Source organism: Embiotoca jacksoni, unplaced genomic scaffold (genome assembly GCF_022577435.1).
Source record: "Embiotoca jacksoni isolate LCO1_2020_lvr unplaced genomic scaffold, fEmbJac1.0.p SCAF_13, whole genome shotgun sequence".
NCBI lineage: Eukaryota > Metazoa > Chordata > Actinopteri > Embiotocidae > Embiotoca > Embiotoca jacksoni.
In genome coordinates, this window is record NW_027185263.1 from 13,602,376 (window position 1) to 13,624,223 (window position 21,848).

Sequence of the window (21,848 nt, forward strand, 5' to 3'; positions counted from 1 at the left end):
TTAGCAGAAAAATATTATATTATTAAAATGTTATGTCAGTGGTCAAATTGATCCACACATTTTAACTACACTCATAAAAATACAAATGATGAGATTAAGTCAAAACTTTATTATAGTTTGTATATATATATATATATATAAGATTGTGTATAGTAAAATGCTTTATATGCATTATATTAGCCTTTTAATTACCTTTTTATTTATACAAACACATTTTTGGTATCCTCTGAATGTATAATATGGATATTCACTTTTACTATGTTCTTTGTTAAAATTTTTCCTAGGTAAATCAAGATGTTTTCAGCACCGTACATGTGTGGTGTTTGTGTTGTGAAAAGCAGACACTTGAAAACACAAATGTCAAAGAGAGGTGTGTTGGTGGTGGACATATATCATAGAATAATCAAAATAATATACAATTTACCAATAGAACTGTGAGAGTTAGAATGAACTGTCAGGAGTTAAACAGTAGGGACTTCTTCTTTTATGATCGATATTTCAACCGTTTTTTTGTTTTCTTTTTACTGCTTCTCGTTCCTCTTATCTCGGTTTCTGTCACTCTAACTGCCTTTTACTTTTTATGTTCTTCCCTATTTGTTTTCATAAAATCCTGCATCTGGTTTACAAAACATTATGTAAAAAGCAACTGCTGTTGTTTGTGCTTTTCCCCTGCTTCGTTTTGATAGCTGACTTTTATAGCTGGACTTAAAAGGACTTTAAACATGAATTTTAAGAGATGAAAAACTGCTATCAATTAATATGGCATTAGATTGTCATTTGTCACAAACCAAAGGCGAATACTGGGGGAAATATTATTATTATATTTTTCCATAATTAGAACAAATATCTGTGGATCTGTTTCTTGTTAATAGGCAGGATTTTCTTCACAGTCCGTCAACAGTCTTGGAGTACAACAAGGGATAGAAGTGGCAGATTGTACTTTCCTGTTCACTGGCCTGAATCTCAGTCAGTTGTAAGGTCCCCTGAGTTTCACTCCAAGTAGGTCTCCAGTTTTTCAAGGATCTGATTAAAGCTTTGACTGCCAGGCTCTGAAAGATGAGGATGGCTGTCTCCTGTGGCCTTCATCATCTGGGATTTCAAGCTCCATTTGCATCAGAGAGTGTGTCTGTGTGTTTGGATTTATAAAGATATTACCTTATCGTGGCTGTATGTTGCTGCCAACCTGTTCGGTCACACTTTACATCCATAGAAACAGAAAAGTGCTTTTGCAGATGGCACAGTGAATTTAACCTTTGACTTTTAAGATATATATATATAGTGATCGGTTCATCTTTTTACAGGAGAAGCATTAGACTGGTTATCAAAAGATAATTCTGAGCGGTTGTGAGTTGATTCATAAAAAAGTAATGTTTTTCTACACACATTTTTATTCTTCCATTTCAATTTTTGGACATTTATATTTCTTTCTTTCTTCATGAAACATTACATAATCTGACCTCTTTGGGCTTCATGAACTATGATTGAAATAAAACCATCTCATTGTTTATGTGTCACACTCCAAAGCCAAAAAGGTTGAGAATAACGTGTTTACACTTTATCAATATACTGTAAATCAGTTTCATTTCATATAATGCGCCATCTTAAAACAGTATTTGCAATACTAACATTAACCAAACTTAAACTTAAGGAGATGTCAAATATACATAAAACATGATATCAATCCAAGAGATTATCAAAATATCAAAGAAGCAGAACACAATTTATAAAGCGAGCTGAATGAGCTGTTGAATCGTCATTGTGCTACCAAGAGCTTTTTCCAGAAGACTCCTCAGACTAAAGCTGACATCTGGGCTATTCACTACTCAAAGATTTCCCCGCCCTCCTCCTCCTCCTCCTCCTCCTCCTCCTCTTCCTGCAGGCACTCAGTCCATCTAAGGCTGAGGGGGACCACGTGCTCACACATCTGAAAGGGAACACACTTCAGAAGGAGGCTCACGTGTAGGAAAAATGCCACAGGAACAGAAACTTATGGTCGTGTTTTAGGGGAGTTGGAGGCAGTTTTGATTTTGTTACTCACTTTCATAACTTCCACTGCGGGAGCCGAGGATGGACTGGCTGGGAAAGACATGCTCTGAGTGTACCGGTGTGAAGTCAACATAAGGATTTTGTTGGAGTAACTGAAGTAAACTAAAGGTAGGAATAAAGATGTGTGAATTAATTTACTTTTTTAAAATTCTTTTCCCTATTTTATTTGAAGCACTGAATTTACTATGATGTTGGTCATCTACATTTGCTTCTTTTATAAATAACATCCACAGCTATGTGTTGATGGTAAAAAATGTTTTTAAAAAAAGCATGTTGCAATAATTTGCAATGTCCCCACATTACTGAAGTTTAAAGAACATCTGTGTGGGCAGGTGTCTCTTTGCGCTCGGATTAGTGTAGGGGTGAATTTTTTGTGGCCTCAGTTTGTTAAACCCAACAGCCCTGACACGTCCATCCTCACTTTGCTCTCACTCAGCACGCCGGTTTCCAAAGTGATGCACCTCCTGAGGGAGAGCAGCTGAATGGCTCACTAAGCCGCAGAGCTTCAGGCGGACTGTGTGTGTGTTTTTGTTAATGACCCACCAATTAGTCACATAATGGTAACAGTCATCTAAACATCTTATCATCTGTCTGCCCTGCAGGGTGGAAACGTCTTACGGCCCCTCAAGCTACTTTTTGTGGGTGGAAGTGAATTTTTAGGTGAACTTTAAAAGGAGACTGCAGCCTCATGTAAAGTTCACCGAGTTTCTCTTGTAGCTGCTTCAGTCACCACAGCAACCACCTGCTGGGTGATGGGCCAGGTGAGGGACTGCATCAGACAGTCCCAGACGTCCCTCCCCCTCCTCCACCTCGTCCCCTGACTATAATCTGTCATATGCACCATAAACACTTTCCTCTGCTGCCACACTGTCATTGCAGGGAAAAAAAACATGTCCAACAGTCACAACATGGGTTGAACAAACAAGTGGGGATTTTAATATGAGTGTTTGTCCACACTGTCAGATCCGAAGATGACAGGCCAGGTGGCGGAGAGAGATCGGTCGCCCCACAATCTGTCAGTGAAGACCACCTTGGAGGAAGAGATCGAGAGAGCCGAGAGTATTCTGAGCAGGTAAACAGGACTTTTCTTTTTTTCTCAGATTGGTTTCAGAGAAGCAAAACATAACATTTTCTTAAAGCAGATTATGTAAAAAAAATAAATAAAAAAAAAAAAAAGCCCATAATGTGTGACAAACCAGGTGAGTTTTCACTCTTTTCCTTCAAGGGTGCCATCTGTCTGTGATGACACATCCTCTGAGCTACAAAGAGTCGCCACTCTTGACCCTCACGGAGGCAATTCAATAAATTCTTTCCATGGGAGCAGAGCTATCTCAAGGTAAATCTGTGACAAGACAGCTGAGAGCTTTCAAACTGACAGACTGGGGGAGCTGAAATGTGACAGCATAGCTCCTTTCAAGCAACCTACACGTTTCTGTTAAAGGTTTTAGAAACTTTATAGTTATAGAAACTATAAAATAGGTGAAGGTGTTTTGTCCTTTCAAGGTCTCAGACTGAAGCAAAGTGATGAAATATATGATAATCATATATTTCAGGAGAAATCGCTTCATTTATTAAGAGCTGAAAACTAGAGAAAAATATGGCTCCTATGGTGTGATAATTTAGTGTCTTCCTACTGTCAGCTTTGTCAAAACTTTTCAGTTTCATAATTTCAGCAAAACCATAATTCAAAGAAACAGAAATTGTGTTGCCCCATTTGACAGATTTCTTTTTAAAATATACAGATTTATAACTCATTTGTGGATGCGGCAAAAGTAGAAAATATGTCACAGTAAAGGCAGTGTCCAAAAATCAATCTTAAATTCTACTTATTGAGAAATTCCTAGATCCCAAGATGAACATAAACATGATTCCTCCGTATGAATCGTGAGACTGTAGCCACACTGTCAGTATTTCCTGTATACCTGACTGCTGATGATCAAAAAGAGCACGTTTAACATTTATCTAAAAGTCATCTATTTAACCTTTCTGAGAGAAAAGGTGAGTGTGAGGGGTTTATCCATCACCCTTTTACTTTTACTGTTTCCATTGTCTGGTTTTGTAAGAGACACTAATAGCTGTGTCGGCAAATTTGAGTCAATCTTCTCTGAAGGTGTTTTTGATATGCTTCTAAAATATCATGTGACTCTGCCAAGACATGTGCCTGTACTCTCATTGTCCTGACACACTGATAAAACACTAACTTGTCCTTGTGTGTGTCAGACTGGTGAACCTGGTGGTGAGACTGAGAGAATGGGCACACAGGAGTCTGCTGGAGGAGGAAGAGCGACCGGATTCCTTCTTGGAACGCTTTCGTGGCCCCGAGCTGAGAACGGCCCCCAGCCGCATCAGCAACACGCAACCAGACGCCAATGGCAACAATGCCAAAGGGATCTTCAGGTATGCCCGGCTGCCAGCCTCAACCATTACTGTGCACTTTGATGTGCACAAGTGCAAGAGTTCAGTCACAGTATTTCCTGTCTGAAACATATATTTAAAAATATATAGTTAACAGTGCCACACATGTACTTTTTAAAGGTCACCTTTCCTTCACACAGGGTTCGCGCAAGTTTATTTAGTAACACTTAGTCATTGAAATGTCTCATTAGGTAATGAAGGTTAAAGACTGAGGTTAGAGACTGTGTTTACTCAACTATGCTGCAGTTTTAAGGCTGTAATTCATGTTATTGTGTTTGTGATTTAAACATAGTGTAACGTGCTTATATAAGAAATAGAAGAGACAAAATAACTTTCAATATCATACATTATTAAACAACATAGCAGAGGCGAATCACAAACACACAAACAATAAGTCATAGAATCAACAAAAAAATGGTTAGAAAATTATATTCAGAGCTGTTGTATTGCATTATATGCTTTATATGACTAATGTAGCTGCTTCTGTTTTTCTGTTTTTGTCATGATGCTTGCAAACAATTTTGTCTGAGTATACTATTTGTAATCTCCCTTGTGATTGCAGGAAAAAATGGGATTTGTTTGTGGTTTCCCCATCTGATAACGCCTACTACCGCTGGTTATTTGTTATCGCCACAGCGGTGCTCTACAACTGGTTCATTGTTGTCGCGAGGTAATAACACCACAGTGTTATCTGCTGGGGCCCTGAAGCCTCCAGAGATGGATGATGGATGTTGTGAACCTGTGCAGTGTCCTCTTTTTGGACCGGAGCACTAAATCATGTTTCTTTTTATTTTCACAGGGCGTGCTTTGACAAGTTACAGGTGGGCAATTACATCTGCTGGTTGGTGCTGGACTACCTCTCCGACTTTGTGTACTTAATGGACACGTGTGTCCGACTTCGCACAGGTAACCGATTTCAAAGTGCCGCTAATGGCCTCATTAAAGAGTCTTTATATTCAAATTATTCTCATGGCATGGGTTTTTCATTTTTGTAGAAACATGTGCCAAATGCTGGTGAAAATTAGTGCAGTCTGTCACTTTCAGCCTATATTCCCATGGTTCAGTGTTTTCATTCATACCAAAGTGTGTTTGCAACACAATTTGGTATGAATCCTCTCAGTATTAAACACTTGGCACGATCCATGTCTGTGTAGTTTCTTAGTCATCCAGTTAAAGTGTTGCATCAAAGCAGTGACAAGTCCAACTGCTTTTGCACTTCAGTAAATTGATCTTAAATGCAAAAACATTGCAGTAAACATTAATAGTATTGGGCAGATGAGGTAGGCTGGTTTATTGAGGAGTTTTATGCTAAAAACAGCTGCCTTCTAAAGATGGAAAAAGCTAAGTTGAAAGACGCTAAAATGCTCATTAGACAAGGCAAAAGGAACTGGGAATCAAATGCTAACCTTATGATTAGTGGGCAAGCTGCTCTACCATCTGAGCCACAGCTGCCTCTATGGCTGCAAGTCTCACCCAAAACTGGACTAATTAAAAAAACAATTGTCTCCGTTGGTCACTTAGACCCAAACTGATGGGAAAATAAGGCCCAGTTTAAAAGATGCAAAAGTTTCCCTTTAAGCTTGTTCATTCACGGTTGAGCTTCATCTCATGATGTAAACACAAAGCTGGGATCCATGCTCAGCTGAATTTGTGCTATTTTTATTGTCTCAGGATTCCTGGAACAAGGGTTGCTGGTGAAGGACCACGCGAAGCTAAGAGACAGCTACGTCCGAACGTTACAGTTTAAGCTGGACGTGATGTCCATCCTGCCCACCGACCTGGCGTACATCTCCACCGGCATCCACACACCTCAGCTCAGGTTCAACCGTCTGCTGCGCTTCCCACGCATGTTCGAATTCTTTGACCGCACAGAGACGCGCACCAACTACCCCAACATCTTCCGAATCTGCAACTTGGTGCTCTACATCCTGGTCATCATTCACTGGAATGCCTGCATCTACTATGCTATATCCAAGTCTTTGGGACTTGGCTCGGACACTTGGGTGTTTCCAAACATCACCAAACCGGAGAATTCCTCGTTGACACGGAGTTACGTCTACTGTCTGTACTGGTCGACTCTTACTCTCACCACCATCGGAGAGATGCCGGCGCCTGTGCGAGATGAAGAGTACCTATTTGTGGTCTTTGACTTTCTTGTTGGGGTGCTGATTTTTGCCACAATTGTAGGCAACGTTGGCTCCATGATTGCCAACATGAACGCCACGCGTGCCGAGTTTCAAGCTCGAATTGATGCCATCAAGCACTACATGCACTTCCGCAAAGTCAGCAAAGAACTAGAGACCCGTGTCATTAAATGGTTTGACTACCTCTGGACCAACAAGAAGGCAGTAGATGAGCAGGAGGTGCTAAAGAACTTGCCAAACAAACTGCGGGCTGAGATTGCCATTAATGTACACCTGGAGACCTTGAAGAAAGTACGCATTTTTCAAGACTGCGAGGCAGGACTGCTGGTGGAGCTCGTACTCAAACTACGCCCACAAGTCTTCAGTCCAGGCGACTACATCTGCAGAAAAGGGGACATCGGTAAGGAGATGTACATCATCAAAGAGGGGAAGCTGGCTGTGGTGGCTGATGATGGGGTCACACAGTACGCTCTCCTCACCGATGGCAGCTGCTTCGGGGAAATCAGCATTTTGAATATAAAAGGCAGCAAAATGGGAAATCGGCGGACAGCCAACATTCGCAGCTTGGGTTACTCCGACCTATTCTGCCTCTCCAAGGACAACTTGATGGAGGCAGTGACGGAGTACCCAGATGCTAAGACTGTGCTAGAGGAGAGGGGACGGGAGATCCTGTTGAAGGAGGGTCTTCTGGATGAGAACGGCGAGAGCGGCGGGCTCCAGAAAGAGGACGCAGAGGAGAAGGTGGAGAGGCTGGAGTCCTCTCTGGACACCCTTCAGACTCGTTTTGCCCGTCTACTCAGCGAGTACACACACACTCAGCAGCGGCTGAAGCAGCGCATCACTCTGCTGGAGCGGCAGCTCAATCACACGGACTGCGGCGCAGAGGCGAACAGTGACGTGGATGCAGGTGCAGAGTCGAACAATGAAACTGACCATGTGCCTGTTGCTCATATAGATACATCGCCACAACGGAGTAATGTGTAAATAGAGGACAAAAAGAGCCCTATATTAAACCATTAACTGCCTCACCAAGGAGACTTTAGATCCATACTTCCTGTAACCCTTTGAGTATAGGAAAACCTCATGACGCCTTTTTAACTTCCATTGTGAGAAAGTTTTATGAGTTAAGCTGAGTGTAAAGAGATGTCTGCGTGTCAATAAACCTGAAAAGAAAGTGGACAAAACTGCTATGACCAAGCAGTCTTGGAGTTCTTGTCTGTGCCAAAACCAGTAAATTGGATGTCTTTTTGAAGGTCCCATATTGGATAGAATCAGATTTCCTTTCCTGCTGAATTACAAGGCAGATCTAGGTGTTGAATAAATAGTGTAAAAGTTTCAAAACACTTGGTTCATGGGGAAATGTACACAGCCTGTATTCGTCAACTGTGCCATTTAGACTTCTGTAAGTTTGTGATGTCACAAGCTTACAATTATGTCATATGTCCGCCCTCAGCACGGCCCACTGTCCAACCTTTTATACAATAGAAAGCACTGAGCACTCATTCTGCTGCAGAGCTAGCGAGCTACAATACCGAAGAAATCCTGTGGTTGGTCTGGGCGTGTGTCACTCAGAAAAGAGTCAGCCAATCAGAAGAGAGGGAGGTCACTAATGTCAATGTGCCTTGAAGATACAGACACAAAACAGTTTGTTCTTTGTGGAGCTCTAGAGAGGAAATATAAAGGTGGTGGTACTTTAAAAAGTTATTTTTATGGCGATCAAGATTGTAAAAATACCAGCAGAGCACACAATATGGGACCTTTAAAGGGTGGCTGTAAATCAAAGTATGGAGAACACATTACTGATGAAGTAAGAAGTAAATTAAAAACCTGCTAATTAAGTTTATATGAGGTTAACCATTTTCGAACTAAAAAGCTTTGAAAGCTGCTGGATGTCACAGTTTTTGGCTCACCCGTCAACATGTGTTTGCTTGCATCAGCGGAGGGATTCAGTTCTCTCGACATGTTATATATTGTGCTCTGACTCTGCTGCTACTCTTGGGAACAAAAAAGTCCAAGGAGAGATGGTAGACCGAGTTCACGTACACAAACACAATTATTTTCCAGTGTCCCTATTTTCCAGATGAGATCTTAATCAGACAATGTTTACTAAAACAGCCTTCTGACTTTTTTCTTGCATTGAAACAGTTTTAAAACTCACGGTTTTTTTTTTATTTGGCACTAATTAGCTTCAATTTTTGTTGCTATAAACCTCATCAGTCTCACATAAAAACGAATAAGCTGCCTCCTCTGTTTGCACTGAGTTAGTCTCATTATTTTATGCAAACTCACTCTCTGAGGAGAGGGACCGGGGATTTTCCAGTTATTCAGCCTCTGCATTCCAGGATACAACTCAACCACATGAGCAGTGTTGATAAGCGCAGCTGGAACAATGCCTCTGCAGCAGAGCTGGATATAATAAAGAGGTAGCTGGAGGTAATGGGTGCATTATCCCCCTGCAGCTCCTGAAGGAGTTTGTGGTATCAAGCATCGTGAAAAGCCTCCAGTTACCTGCTATGGACAGCTTAATGTCAATACATTCTCTCTCTTTTTGCATTGACACAGATGAGAGGTAAAGCACTTTATAGCCACAAACTTGTGTTGTCAGCAGTACATGTAGATCTCAATCTTGGCATAGATAAGGGTCGACCGAATTGAAACGCGTCACTTTAATGTAGTTAAAACAATGCTATTCTATAATCTGAACTTCACCTTACCACCAAACTTGTTTAAACCAAGACGCTGAGATATATTTTGGCCTAAACTATCCTAGATTAGTAGTTACTGAGAGCAGAAAACAGTCAAAAAGACGACGCCAACTTTGCTATATATGGATTGTGTTTGCATCAAAATTTAGTCTGGCTGTCTTTTGCACAACATGTTTGAATCTAAATCAGACGCAAAAGTGGAGAGAAGCCCCTACATGGTCTTGATGTATAGCTTTGGTAATTCCAGAGTATAGCATCTACTCAGTGTTTCATGGGTAATCCAGAATGAAACAAGTCCGAATTTTTAAAGGTTGAATTTAAGAAGAATATATGTGATGTTGGAGTCAGATGCTTTATGTTTGGATTAAAGTATCATCAGTTCAGAGGGATCTGACAGTGGTGACAACATTTTCTCAGCCAGCATAAAGGCCAGAGTATAGATAAAACATTCAAGTAAAAGTCCAATAATTAGCTTTTTCAAACAGTTTTTAAATGAATCTTCATCAGCACATGGATCTTGCTTAGTTGTCAGAGACAGCTCCTTGACATGTGAGCTGGTATGATTTCATCTACAGATCTTTTATTGTCTGTATTGGATTGTATGAGAAAAGCACAAAAGTTTGTGGTTGACTTTGGAAATAGGAATTTAACAAAACAACATTGAATAAATGTCCACGAACGAGCTGCGTAAAGAGTTTTCAACCAATTCAGCAGATGTTGTAGATCCTCTTCTCCATTTTAAACCGGGATGAAAACTGTAACCTAAAGCACCTGAATACATATTTAAACTCTACACAGATTTGATTATTTCTGACTGGTTATTTCACTTCCTTTTTTTTTTTTCTCTCAGATTTGTGTATCAGAACTGCTTCCTTCTCCCAATAATCAACTGATAACCTCTCACATTTATCTGCTGTCCCTGTGTATAAAACTGATTACACACTAATGCTTCACTATTAATGATCTAATGATCTAATGAATCATTTATAATAATATATCAGAAAGGGACCACAATAAGACTTTTACTTTCATACTTTAGCTATATTTTGCTTCTAACACTTCTGTACTTTTACTTCAGTAGGATTTTTATTTTCAGGCCTTTTACTATTAATTGAGTATTTCTACTCTGCTGTATTGGTACTTTTACTTAAACAAAATGACCCAACTGCCCTGTTGCTCTTATGCACCGATCACAACCAATCAATGGCAGTTAAATCTGAGCAGGTCACATCCACACGAGTTCCACTCTTAAAAAATAACACCTAAATATGTTTCAGACCTTGATTGTTGCTATCATATGACCGTTATAATGCTAATTCAAATAGCAACATTGGAAATCAAGGCTCACCGTACAAGACATGCAGCTGTTTGTTATGTTAAAGTCACAGAAATGAAGTGATAGTGCTAAGCTTGTAGCTGCTCCATCTGCCCGAACACTGGTGTCAACAGGTGCGCCGTATGTCATGTGTGAAGGACAGCTGGTGCAGTGTGTCATGTGGGCCTCGTGCGCTTGGACACTGCAGGGAATAAAAGGACTGGAAGAAAAAAAAAACACTTCACACAGAATAGTTTCAGAATAGAACTATATTGTTTGTAACAGCTTACAAACGGTATCTGCGGCTTATCATTCGGAAGTAACATCCCCAATCACTGGGATTCACTGCATGGTGTGAGCGAATCTACTGTCTATGACAAAAAGTGTGACAGCAAAGGTACCCCACCCCCCTCTGTATAGACACAACTATTCATTTTTCTTTAATGTGTCAAGTTAGGACAAATAATTCAACAGAATGTAGCACTTGTCTCGATACCTGTGACCACTGTAGAAATTAGAGCAAACGAACATATGATTTCTCCCGTAAGAACTGTGATTGAATGTGAAGATATAGAGGAAACGAAACGCTGCACGGCTGCTCGTATGTATCGGAGCTGGGAGACCGCAACGTGCTGTCTGCGGTCCGTGGACTGATTGGCTGAGAGTTTCCACTGGGACTAATGCATGGGCTAGCGCATTCGCATGTGCAGGCTGTGCTTGGGTCCATCCACCCGCTCCAACTTCTCAAAGTGTTTCCTAGCATTACGGATGTTGATGAGAGTGGCTGCAGATGCTGGAAAAAAGGTGACATGAATTATTGTTATTATTATGCAGATTTTTTTTCTTTACAGTACCAGGAGCGATCACAAAGTTCTGAGTCTGCTCCTGTTGCACAGCGACGTGCACAAACCAGGTGGAAGCTCAGACCTTTTTAACCAAGTGTTCCCAGTTACACATGTTTTTGTGACCGCTGGTGTGCATTTGCGATGACACTATGCACCTGAAACTAAAGCACAGAGTGCATATCAAAGTTTGTGTTCTGTTTGAGGAACAGAAAGGAGTCAGAGTGAGCCAAATGTGATTAGTAGGAGAGGCGGGGAGCAATGATTGTGTACCATCACACAGTTCAAGTTGTTTGCATCGCATGTTTTCCCTCAGACGTTTCAGTGTCGCGGTATAACTCGGTGTTGACGGTCTGACCCGGGCGGACTAATTCAGGGGTCTAAACCCTACGACGGTCTAAGAAAACCCACCTACTCGTGCTCCTGACCTGATGGGACCTTTTTTCGGTCTTGGCGTGATGATCGACCCCCCTTGAAATGCAAATGTCACTCAAAACACTTCACAGCTCATTGCTTCATTGCAGCGGACCTTCTAAAGAATTTCAGAGGTCTCCGTTGCCAATTTTCTGAATTAGACAAAAATTTTGATCTGTGCTTTTTTTGGTCAAATCCATGGTGAAATCACAAATGTTCATGAAGCATTGGCCACAAAAATGCGTGTAACACAGGTGCTAATTTTGATGAAGCAACATAACTTGGAAAACGTACTCATGAAGGTTCCACCTGCTCTGTGAACATGAACTGTGCTGCACATAATAGGATCAGTCTCTGCACTTTATGCTCAACCCACAGAGAAATATTATCTTCACTACTTACGAATGGAGGGGTCAGACATGATGACCATGACATAAGTGTTGGAGGTGAAGACGTCAATGAAGGCCGCAAAGTTGGAGTTCCTCACTTCCATGCTCTGGAAAGAGGCTGCAAGTTTACTGAAATAAAAAATAAATAAAGAATCAAACACGTCACAAACAAATTCAGCAGATGGCCTCTAGAGAGAGAAGAGGGATGTCTTTGCTGAGTGAACTTACCTACAGCTGAGTTTGAACTGTTTGATAATGTTACTGATCTTCTCGAACCTGTGAGCGTCGCGCTGCTCTTTGCACTGATAGTGGGAGATCACCTGCGTTTACAAAGCACATTGGAAAAAAGAACAACAAATTACTTTCACTCCTCGACGCAGGTTTTTCCGCCCAGACACTGCCGAGTCACAGAAAGCAGTCGCTCTCACCAGGAAGGTGGCTCTCTCAAACAGAAGAACTTCATCTGCTTCTATGATCTGTGCAAAATTTCTCAGGTTTGTCTCCAGCTGCTGGACGTTTGGGATGAGCTGGTACACTATGCTGGACCACGCCTGCAAAGACATTTTAAAAGGCTTTTTAGTACATCAACTTCATCAGCTGTGATTTTCAAAAGACGGCAGGCAGTCAGGTTCACAACCTTATAGAGGGTTTCATCCCAGATCGACGTCCTGAAGCATGTACAAGCCAAAGGCCTGGACAGTCTCTTCAGATCCTCTTCACGTTCCTTAAAGATCTGCAAAGGCAGAAAAGACATGAACATAAAGGCAGTGAAGCAGGTCGCTTTATGCATTTTCCTGCAGTCCCAACATCAAAAACACATGAATAAATACATTAAAGAGAAATTGTAACATCATAAACTTTGCCAATATAAGGAAAATTAACAATAAAAGTGTGACGTGAAGAAAATAATTTCGGCTTTGAATATTTATATTACGGTTGTGGTCAACATTACAGGCACCTTTGCTTTGGTGCTTTGGACAGCTGAAAAAGACAATACCACCCAGTCAAAAAAAATTCACATTTTCTCCTTGTCTCATCTTTGTTCCTAATCATCCTTTATGACTATTTTGTTTTAATTCGATTTTTTTTTTTTTAAAGTTTTTCTTGTCTGTTATGCCAGATGAGCAGATGAACCATATCGTTTTCTCAATCTCCAGAGATAAACTGTTTGTCTGAAACAAAGGATTAGTTTTGTTTGACCTCAAGATAAAATGTCATGAAAAGGTAAACTATGAAATTATTTTCTTGAATGTGACACGTCCGTCTTATTATGGACTGTAGTTCAAATTAATTTAACACTCGTTTGTTTTGGTTTTCATTCAAGAAAGCAAAAGTGTGTAACGGAGAGCAGGACAGCAGAACTGACGATGTATCAAAGTCAGCTTAAACTCACCAAATCTCTCTGGTCTTCCTGCACCAGGTCCATTTTGTGCACGAGACAGAACACTTTGGCATCGGGGGAGTTCTGCAGGATGGCCTCCAGACACGACTGGTAATAGTGCATGTCTTTCTCCAGCTCCCGGCTCTCGACATCGAATACGTAAATAAGAACCTCTACATTCCTGAAAATGTTGTCCCTCTGGCTGGTGAAGTAGTTCTCCATGAACGTGTCCTGCCTGGAAAAGCACAGAGGAGTGTTTAACCGGTGGGAGGGGGGGGGGGACTTTAAAAAGTCCAAAATGACAAATGAAGAACAAATGCGTTTTACCCTCCACAGTCCCACAGGTTTAGAACCAGATTGCCAAGAAAGCGTACATGGGAGTGCTCCACGTCAACTACATCAAACAAGAGGAAGACGGGATTTTTAAAGATGACAATTAACCCAGCATTAAACATATATATATATATATATATATATATATATATATATCTTTGTGTAGGTCTACTCTTAAACTTTCTTACTTGTGGCTCCAAGGCGACGTGTGTCTCGAGCTATGTAATTGGCAAAGATGATTGATCTCATACTGGTCTTCCCCGACCCGCTTTTCCCCATCAGAAGCACCTGGAAACACAAACGCAGGCGATGATTCAACACCACTGACGTCAAATGAAAAAATCTGTCCACCCGTCGTGACACATTACAGGAATACGGTCAAAGGTGTCGGAGAACAGCTGGATGCAGTAAATGCACGAGCTGCAGGTACAGTCACACCGCTGCGACGCAGCGAGGAGGCAACGACCTTTTTCTTCATGGCTGTGCTTGACATCCCCCTCGGCAGACACGATGTTGAGCGCTTCTCTGAGCTGCAGGTCAGGTGACTTCAGTCCGTGTCCGCAAGCGGCTCTCCTCTTCCTCTTCCTCTCCTCTTCCTCTCCTTCTGCTGCGGAGACAACACGTACACCACCCACATTAAACCCACATTAAACGCTTACGTTATGGACGCGTCGGAGCATATTTAACTAGCCGTGGTGGGACTACACCCCGAGGTCTCTATAAACAGCTTTCTAAATCCATTTAAACTGTCTTTCTCCGCTCCGGATAAACACCGCAGCTAACGCTAACGTAGCACGTTGAAGATAAAAGGCAGGTGGGTTAGCTTAGCTCAACTAAACGGTGAGCTCGTTACGTTGAAATCCAGCAGCGTGTCGCGTACTTACCCCGAGAGGGTAGAAAAGGTCGGTTATATGTTCAGACTACTGCAGACGACCACTTTCTTACTCGTTTCGGACAACGCGGCGGTGTGCATTACTTTATAGAAGCAGGCAGTGAAGATCAGCTGCTTCCTGTTTACGCCAAAAGTCACATGATAGGCTGGAAGGAGCAGTGAGCCCCGAGTTCGGTCTCACAGACGCTTTGATTTGGTCACCGGGTTGTTTTCACCTTCAAGGACACGTCGGATGATGTATTAATGTTTAGGTTCGGGTTGTAAAATGTAAGCTAAAGGTTAGGACAAGTAGATCAGGAATTTTGTTTGAGATTTTGGGAGCAAGAAGGTTAAATACAGACAGAAATAAGCCCACAGCTTCATCTAAGTGTAAATAAATTCTTCTAGTTTTACTGGATAGCAGTAACAATTAAATATCAAATTTCCCTAAACATTTATAAATACAAGTTTACAGACATCGCAGCTGGAAGATCAACTTCAGGATGTTTCTACGAGACTTTTCAGAGGGTTCTTTTAAGTATTCGTATTTACAACGAATTGTTTAAAGTGTTGTGGATTTAAACTTGGTGGCTACAGAGCAATTTATGAATGAGTTTAGGCAACTCATCAACACGCAAAGAAATCCCTGACGTAAACAGCATTCAACGTTGACACAGTTTTCAGTCTTTTTGTAAATAGATAAAGGTCATTTCTGTTTACACTGACAGCCACGTGTTTTAACGACCAAAGTAACACCGATCAGGGACGACGGAAGAACTTTAAACCACAGAAACTCACAATAAACAATCACAGATAACGTTTACGACGTAGTCTTACTTTATTTGGATGTTTGGATTTATTTTTGAAAGGTTGTGAAGGAAGTAGCCTTCTACTCTACACTAGTGGTATTTCGACCAAAAATGCTGTTAGAAGAATTGGTTACTGTAAATTATCGTCAATACCTTTTTGTAGTTATTATCATATCCATACTGATACTATTCATATGATTAATATATATATATACACTTACATTGACGCAAATTTAATGAATATTGCAGTGCCACTCAGTGGCCAATAGAGGGAAGAGAACGGTTGATTTCAAACATACTCAAGTCAGAGGATATTATTATCATCACACCTGATAATAACTTTGAAAATAAAAATAAATACTCCAAAAATGCACATTGAGTAAGCGGGTAAAATATCTAAAAAGGTAGTATTTATGGATCTATGGTTGTTGTGTTAGAATGCATTGCTGATAATCAGGTATAATGAATGGTCACTAATAAAATGTAATTTTACATGAATGCACTGACGTTTTAGAGGCCACATTGTTGGATTTCTTCTGCATGCAATACAGCAGAATATTAAAAATGTTTAAGGGAATAATAATTGTCAAGGGTGACAACAGATAGGGTAGCTAATTTGGACCACTTGTCTTCTTTGGGTTGAGAAGCAAATGAGACTTCACTGGCAAGAAGAAAAAAAATCTACACTTAGAAATCTTAAACTAAGGCAGGTAGATACACTTCATGCACACAATGGGATTTATGTGATTATAATATACATATTTAAATTATTGTTCTGTGTATTATTCAGTTGCATCAAAGTGCAAGTGGTTTGTATTTTCTATAGATGTCGGTACGTTCATAATGTTGACAGATGAGACCCTTCGTCTCCCGTTCGTCCCCCGACGGCTCTAAGTGTCAATACATCAACGTAAAACCACAATGCAATCTCTGATATCAAACAGTCGAGGATGTACAGCGTGTGATGCTGTGGAATTCACTTTCAAAATGGGCTTTTCCCTACAGATGGAATATCTGTGATTACCTACAACTGATTAATTAGTTCAATAAAAAAGGAAAAGACTTACAAGTATTATAAAATTTTATTGTTTACTTTCTGTTTACTCTCCAAACTAACCCTTTCCCAAATGATCAACGAAGATACCGAAGATGACCAGACAAACACACAGGCTAATCATCCTGGATCTTCTTAACATATTGATCACAAATAAAATAAAATAAATCAACAGAAGAATTGACCAATAAAAGGGGGGAGGTCTTTCACACTGGTAACAGGAAGAAAAAAATGCATATATGCTGTCTGCAATCAGGCAGATATGAACAAAAAAATGCAATTCTATTGTCCAAAACCTTAAGCTTATTCACCACAAGTATATGAAATTAGCCTTTAAATACAGGGTAATAACTGCCACGCTCTGCTCAGTATTTTAATTTATATAGTTCTTAAATAGACATGTTTAACAATAAGGCTGAATTAGATCTCTATTGTTAAATATACATGTTTAAGAAGCACACGTTTTCCATAATCAACAATCTGTTAGTTTCTGTTAACACCAAAAAAGGTGCCCGAGGAATAATTGTATTGACTTTGATGTTATTTTAAGCACAGAACCAACAACTGTGGGAGAAAAAAAACAAACCAATGGTACAGTAGATCCTTGACAGAAACACACCAGATGTACAAAGGAGAAAAGATATGATGTAAATAAAAAGAGTGTATTTATCAGGTAGTGCTCGGGCGTGCAAGTCGCCTGCAGTCAGTCTTTACATTTGATCTCGGAGTTTGGCGAGCCGTTGAGACAGTTCATCCTTTGGGAGAGAGAGACAGAGAGACATCAGTGAGGAAGATGAGAGATTATACACTGCTCAAAAAAATAAAGGGAACACTTAAACAACACAACGTAACTCCAAGTCAATCACACTTCTGGGAAATCGACCTGTCCAGTGAGGAAGCAACACTGATTGTGAACCAATTTCACCTGCTGTTGTGCAAATGGAGCAGACAACAGGTGGAAATGAGGCAATTATCAAGACAACCACTATAAAGGAACGGTTCTGCAGGTGGTGACCACAGACCATTTCTCTGTCCTCATCCTTTCTGGCTGATTTTTGGTCACTTTTGCATTTTGCCAGTGCCCTCACCACTAGAGGTAGCATGAGGCGGTGTCTACAACCCACAGAAGCTGCTCAGGTAGTGCAGCTCATCCAGGATGACACATCAATGCATGCTGTGGCAAGAAGGTTTGCTGTGTCTGTCCGCACAGTGTCAAGAGCACGGAGGAGACACCAGGAGACGTGGAGGGGGCCATAGGAGGACAACAACCCAGCAGCAGGACTGCTATCTGCTCCTTTGTGCAAGGAGGGACAGGAGGAGCACTGCCAGAGCCCTACAAAATGACCTCCAGCAGGCACCAAGATTGGCAGCTTCTCCATTGGCGCCCTGCGCTCTTCACGGATGAGAGCAGGTTCACACTGAGCACATGTGACGGAGTCTGGAGACGCCGTCTCGGTTTGGCGGTGGGTCAGCGATGGTCTGGGGAGGCATTTCTTTGGAGGGCCGCACAGCCCTCCATGTGCTAGCCAGAGGTACCCTGACTGCCATTAGGTCCCGGGATGAGATCCTCAGACCCATTGTAAGACCCTATGCTGGTGCAGTGAGCCCTGGGTTCCTTCTGATGCGTGACAATGCTCGGCCTCATGTGGCTGGAGTGTGTCAGCAGTTCCTGCATGATGAAGGCATCGATGCTATGGACCGGCCTGCCCGTTCCCCAGACCTGAATCCAATCCAGCACATCTGGGACATCGTGTCTCGTTTCATCCACCGACACCACGTCCACCACAGACTGTCCAGGAGTTGACTGATGCTTTGATCCAGGTCTGGGAGGAGATCCCTCAGGAGAACATCCGTGGTCTCATCAGGAGCATGCCCAGGCGTTGTAGGGAGTGATACAGGCACGTGGAGGCCACACACACTACTGAGACTCATTTTGACTTGACTTGAGGAATTTCCACAGAAGTTGGATCAGCCTGTGATCTGATTTTTCTACTTTTATTTTGAGTATGATTCTGAATCCAGACCTCCATGGGATAATGATTTTGATTTCCATTGATCATTCTTATGTTATTTTGTTCTCAACACATTCCACTATGTAATGAATGAAGATTTTCAACTGGAATATTTCATTCATTGAGATCTCGGACGTGTTGTTTAAGTGCTCCCTTTATTTTTTTGAGCAGAGTATGTGCTATTCACACATTGACAGTCTTTGCCTGATTTCTTTTGCCGTTATCACATTTCTGATGTCTTTTTCATTCAATGCATTTAAATGTGAAGCATGTAAATGCTTCACATTTATATATATTTACAAGCAATCAGGTCCGTGTAGTCGTAACAAAAATGTGATTAAAGGCAAGTGTACCTGTTCTGCAGAGGCCACGCTGGTTCCCACTGATCCTGTCTGTCCTTGAGGCAGCTCCATGTTCAGGTCCAACCTACACATGAAGCGCACAACAACAATTAAGACATTTAACAATCAAATGAAAAGGAAATATCTGTCAAAAACACAATTTGATTGGCTCTTAAATATCTATGATACCAACACATGCTACAGAGTCTGTGCCGATATAACTGTATTGGTACAAATGATGTACTGCTATATGTGATTTAACTTATTTAACAAAGAATGTTGAGACCAAAAAAAAAAAAAAGGTTACCCTGCTTCATCGGCCATTTCATGCATCAACGACTCCACTTGATTCTGAAACACACGTTGCATGTCAGGGTTACACTCAAAGTCTTTCAAAGCTGCTGTCAGACAACAGAGAGAACAAAGCACCTGTGGTGTTGTGAGAGTTGTTGTGCTGCTCATGGTGTCCTCCATCTGGGCTGTCTGAACGTCCAGAGTTTCAAACTGGTGCTCAAATTTGTCCATGAGAGCTGAGATCTGGAAAAAAAACCAAAAAGGATTGACGCATTGTTTTATCGGTTAATGACATTGTTTTTAGTTTCAAAGATATCCCTGTTTGACATGGAAGGCGCCGCACCTTTTCCAGGTTCATACTCTTCAGAGTGGCGTCCATTCCTTTCACCACTCCAGCCATAGATTTTGTGACCTGAGAAAAACAAACCTCATCACTAAAATGTTTTTCTAAAAAGTATGAAAAGCTGAACTTCAGCCTCTTGACGGATTTTCTAGGCCTCTACAGCAGTACGTTCTGCACCTGGTTCATCGTGACCGCCGTTTGGACCCTCGCTGCCACTGCATCGACCCGAGCGCTCATCCTCAGGAAGTTCACTGACTGGTTCTTCTGTCTGATGGCGTTCTCTGCGTGGATCCTCGCCACTTCAGTGTTGCCCTTCTGGATGGCCTGGAGGTGACACGAGAGTAAACGTGATTCAGTCACATCTTCAGCAGCGGTCTTATCTTGACGACTGGCTTCAGAAGAAGAGCTGCTTACCTTCTTCACTTTGGCCTTCTCGATTTTCTCCTCTTTGTCGCATTTCTTAGAATTTCTTTGGAGATCTTTGGCGACAAACTTTAAATTGAAGAGATGTTCTGGGATGTTAAGTTAAGGACTAAATAGAAACAAAACCAAACTTGACCACTTTGGTTACTGTGGGTAACTTTAAAAACTGTGAAAGTTGCAGGAGGAATTTACAGCAGCAGGGACTCCTGACCTTTATTGTCACTTAGTTGCCTCAACTCAAATCCTGATAACTTGATTAAATACTAATTTATTTATATGAAATTGCATTCACGCCTTTCACCGTACTTCAGTGGCGCGTACAATACTAGCAGACAAACTTTCAGGGATGCAGTCAACATCGCAATAAAAGTCAATGTCGCTGCTTTCAAGCTCATTGTGTCAGTCCACTAACGAGTACCATAGCAGTCCCTGGCCTTGCACGAAAATGATTTTCCAGAGTTCCATAATGAGGCATAAAGATTTTAAATGTAGTAAAAAAAAAAAAATACAGCACTGGTATCAGTTTTCTACTCTAACTTGAGGTGTGTGAATCCATATCGGGGGTAGAATATTTTGGAGTAGCACCGCTCACATTTAAATAAATAACTTCAGTCAAAGCAGTCAAATATCCTGTTTACTAAATATACGCAAGTATTGAGACGATTGTTTATAACACAAAGAAATGAATATGGGACAATGTGCCATCATGAAATTTTATAAACACACACACACTAATTTCATTATTGGCCTAAAAATTCCAGTATCAGTCTGGATGTGGGTGACAATTGAAATAGCTGGCATTTGTTATTTACCACGACTGTTAGTCTGAACTTAATAGCCACGCCGATATAAGCACACGTTATGTAATAACAAGCTATTTTGGGAGTTTCCTTTTAATTAGCCTTTGTTTATTTCGCTCCCGAAACACCAACGTAGCTCTGGAGTTAAAAAAAAAATAAATAAATAAATAAAAAAAATAAAAACGTGTTTACCGTGTCTTTACTTTAATATTAGAGGTATTGCCTCACACCCTGACTTCACGGTTCAGGTGCTGTGTTTCCAGCTATTAGCGAAAGGAAGCTTTCAAGGCCTTCAGCCTGGTCCTGTCGCGGTTTCCGACGCCTGAAGCGACGTGTAAATAGTCAGGACATTTAGTAAAGGTCGTACTTTGGTCGATATTTGACATATTTAGCGACGTTTCAGACGTCTGTCACACATAAATCTCCCCCCTCCAGCCCCGTCAGAGAGTATCGTGTTGTGTTTTTCTCCTCTAGCTCCTGTGTTGACGTTACACCACCAGTCTCTTCTGTCGCCACCGTTTAAAAAAAAAAAAAAGGATACTTTCCATGGCAGGCATTTGGAGACGCCTGAACAACTACAAATCCTTACAGATGAAAAAAATTTTTTTTTAAAAATCGTGAAATACAAGAATACGTGTCGGTACAAACTTCAGCCTTTTCGAGGTTTCGGTCTTCGTCTTCTTCCGCACTTCCTGATGTCTTACCAAAATATGAGCGACGTCATTGTCACGTGGTGACGGTATTCCAGTCAAACGTCACGAGGGAGCTCCTCCTCCTCCTCCTCCTCCTAAAATGTGAATGAAAATAAAAAATAAATAAATAAATAAATAAATAAAAAAAATAGCCGCTAAAATTAAAGAGATTTTAAATGTTTGAATTAGGACGCGAATGCGGTCGCTGAGTGAATACGGTCTGGT

General features: G+C 41.1%; 3 protein-coding genes across 3 annotated transcripts; 1 reads left to right on the plus strand and 2 right to left on the minus strand.

Moving 5' to 3' along the window:
* The first annotated feature begins 2,079 nt into the window (after window positions 1-2,079).
* Window positions 2,080-7,777, plus strand: cnga2b (cyclic nucleotide gated channel subunit alpha 2b). Its single transcript, XM_069145610.1, has 7 exons — window positions 2,080-2,154; window positions 3,010-3,118; window positions 3,272-3,382; window positions 4,267-4,443; window positions 5,024-5,131; window positions 5,261-5,367; window positions 6,133-7,777. Exons 2-7 carry the CDS (start codon window positions 3,018-3,020, stop codon window positions 7,587-7,589), a joined length of 2,061 nt encoding a protein of 686 aa, XP_069001711.1. The 5' UTR covers window positions 2,080-2,154; window positions 3,010-3,017; the 3' UTR covers window positions 7,590-7,777.
* Window positions 7,778-10,876: 3,099 nt separating this feature from the next.
* Window positions 10,877-15,009, minus strand: rraga (Ras-related GTP binding A). The gene is made up of 10 exons (XM_069146754.1): window positions 14,869-15,009; window positions 14,451-14,591; window positions 14,173-14,272; window positions 13,979-14,045; window positions 13,664-13,886; window positions 12,908-13,003; window positions 12,699-12,821; window positions 12,499-12,590; window positions 12,284-12,399; window positions 10,877-11,418 (listed from the first exon to the last, which is right to left on the minus strand). The coding sequence occupies exons 2-10, from the start codon at window positions 14,475-14,477 to the stop codon at window positions 11,315-11,317; spliced, it is 948 nt and encodes a 315-aa protein (XP_069002855.1). The 5' UTR covers window positions 14,478-14,591; window positions 14,869-15,009; the 3' UTR covers window positions 10,877-11,314.
* A 1,718-nt stretch (window positions 15,010-16,727) lies between these two features.
* Window positions 16,728-21,678, minus strand: chmp1b (charged multivesicular body protein 1B). The gene is made up of 8 exons (XM_069146756.1): window positions 21,473-21,678; window positions 20,123-20,220; window positions 19,886-20,032; window positions 19,709-19,777; window positions 19,501-19,608; window positions 19,379-19,422; window positions 19,084-19,156; window positions 16,728-17,473 (listed from the first exon to the last, which is right to left on the minus strand). Exons 1-8 carry the CDS (start codon window positions 21,486-21,488, stop codon window positions 17,429-17,431), a joined length of 600 nt encoding a protein of 199 aa, XP_069002857.1. The 5' UTR covers window positions 21,489-21,678; the 3' UTR covers window positions 16,728-17,428.
* Between the last annotated feature and the right edge of the window lie 170 nt (window positions 21,679-21,848).

Bases quoted from the DNA above. Each gene is read 5' to 3' on its own strand.
- cnga2b (XM_069145610.1), top strand. From the start codon at position 3,018: ATGACAGGCCAGGTGGCGGAGAGAGATCGGTCGCCCCACAATCTGTCA. The intron at 3,119-3,271 runs GTAAACAGGACT...TTTTCCTTCAAG, and splicing joins GCCGAGAGTATTCTGAGCAG to GGTGCCATCTGTCTGTGATG. The intron at 3,383-4,266 runs GTAAATCTGTGA...TGTGTGTGTCAG, and splicing joins GGGAGCAGAGCTATCTCAAG to ACTGGTGAACCTGGTGGTGA.
- rraga (XM_069146754.1), bottom strand. From the start codon at position 14,477: ATGTCAAGCACAGCCATGAAGAAAAAG. The intron at 13,887-13,978 runs GTAAAACGCATT...GTGCTTTTCCAG, and splicing joins AACCTGTGGGACTGTGGAGG to GCAGGACACGTTCATGGAGA. The intron at 11,419-12,283 runs GTAAGTAGTGAA...CCTTTTTTCCAG, and splicing joins CATGTCTGACCCCTCCATTC to CATCTGCAGCCACTCTCATC.
- chmp1b (XM_069146756.1), bottom strand. The intron at 20,033-20,122 runs GTAAGCAGCTCT...TGTCACCTCCAG, and splicing joins AGAAGGCCAAAGTGAAGAAG to GCCATCCAGAAGGGCAACAC. The intron at 17,474-19,083 runs GTACACTTGCCT...TCTCTCCCAAAG, and splicing joins GCGTGGCCTCTGCAGAACAG to GATGAACTGTCTCAACGGCT.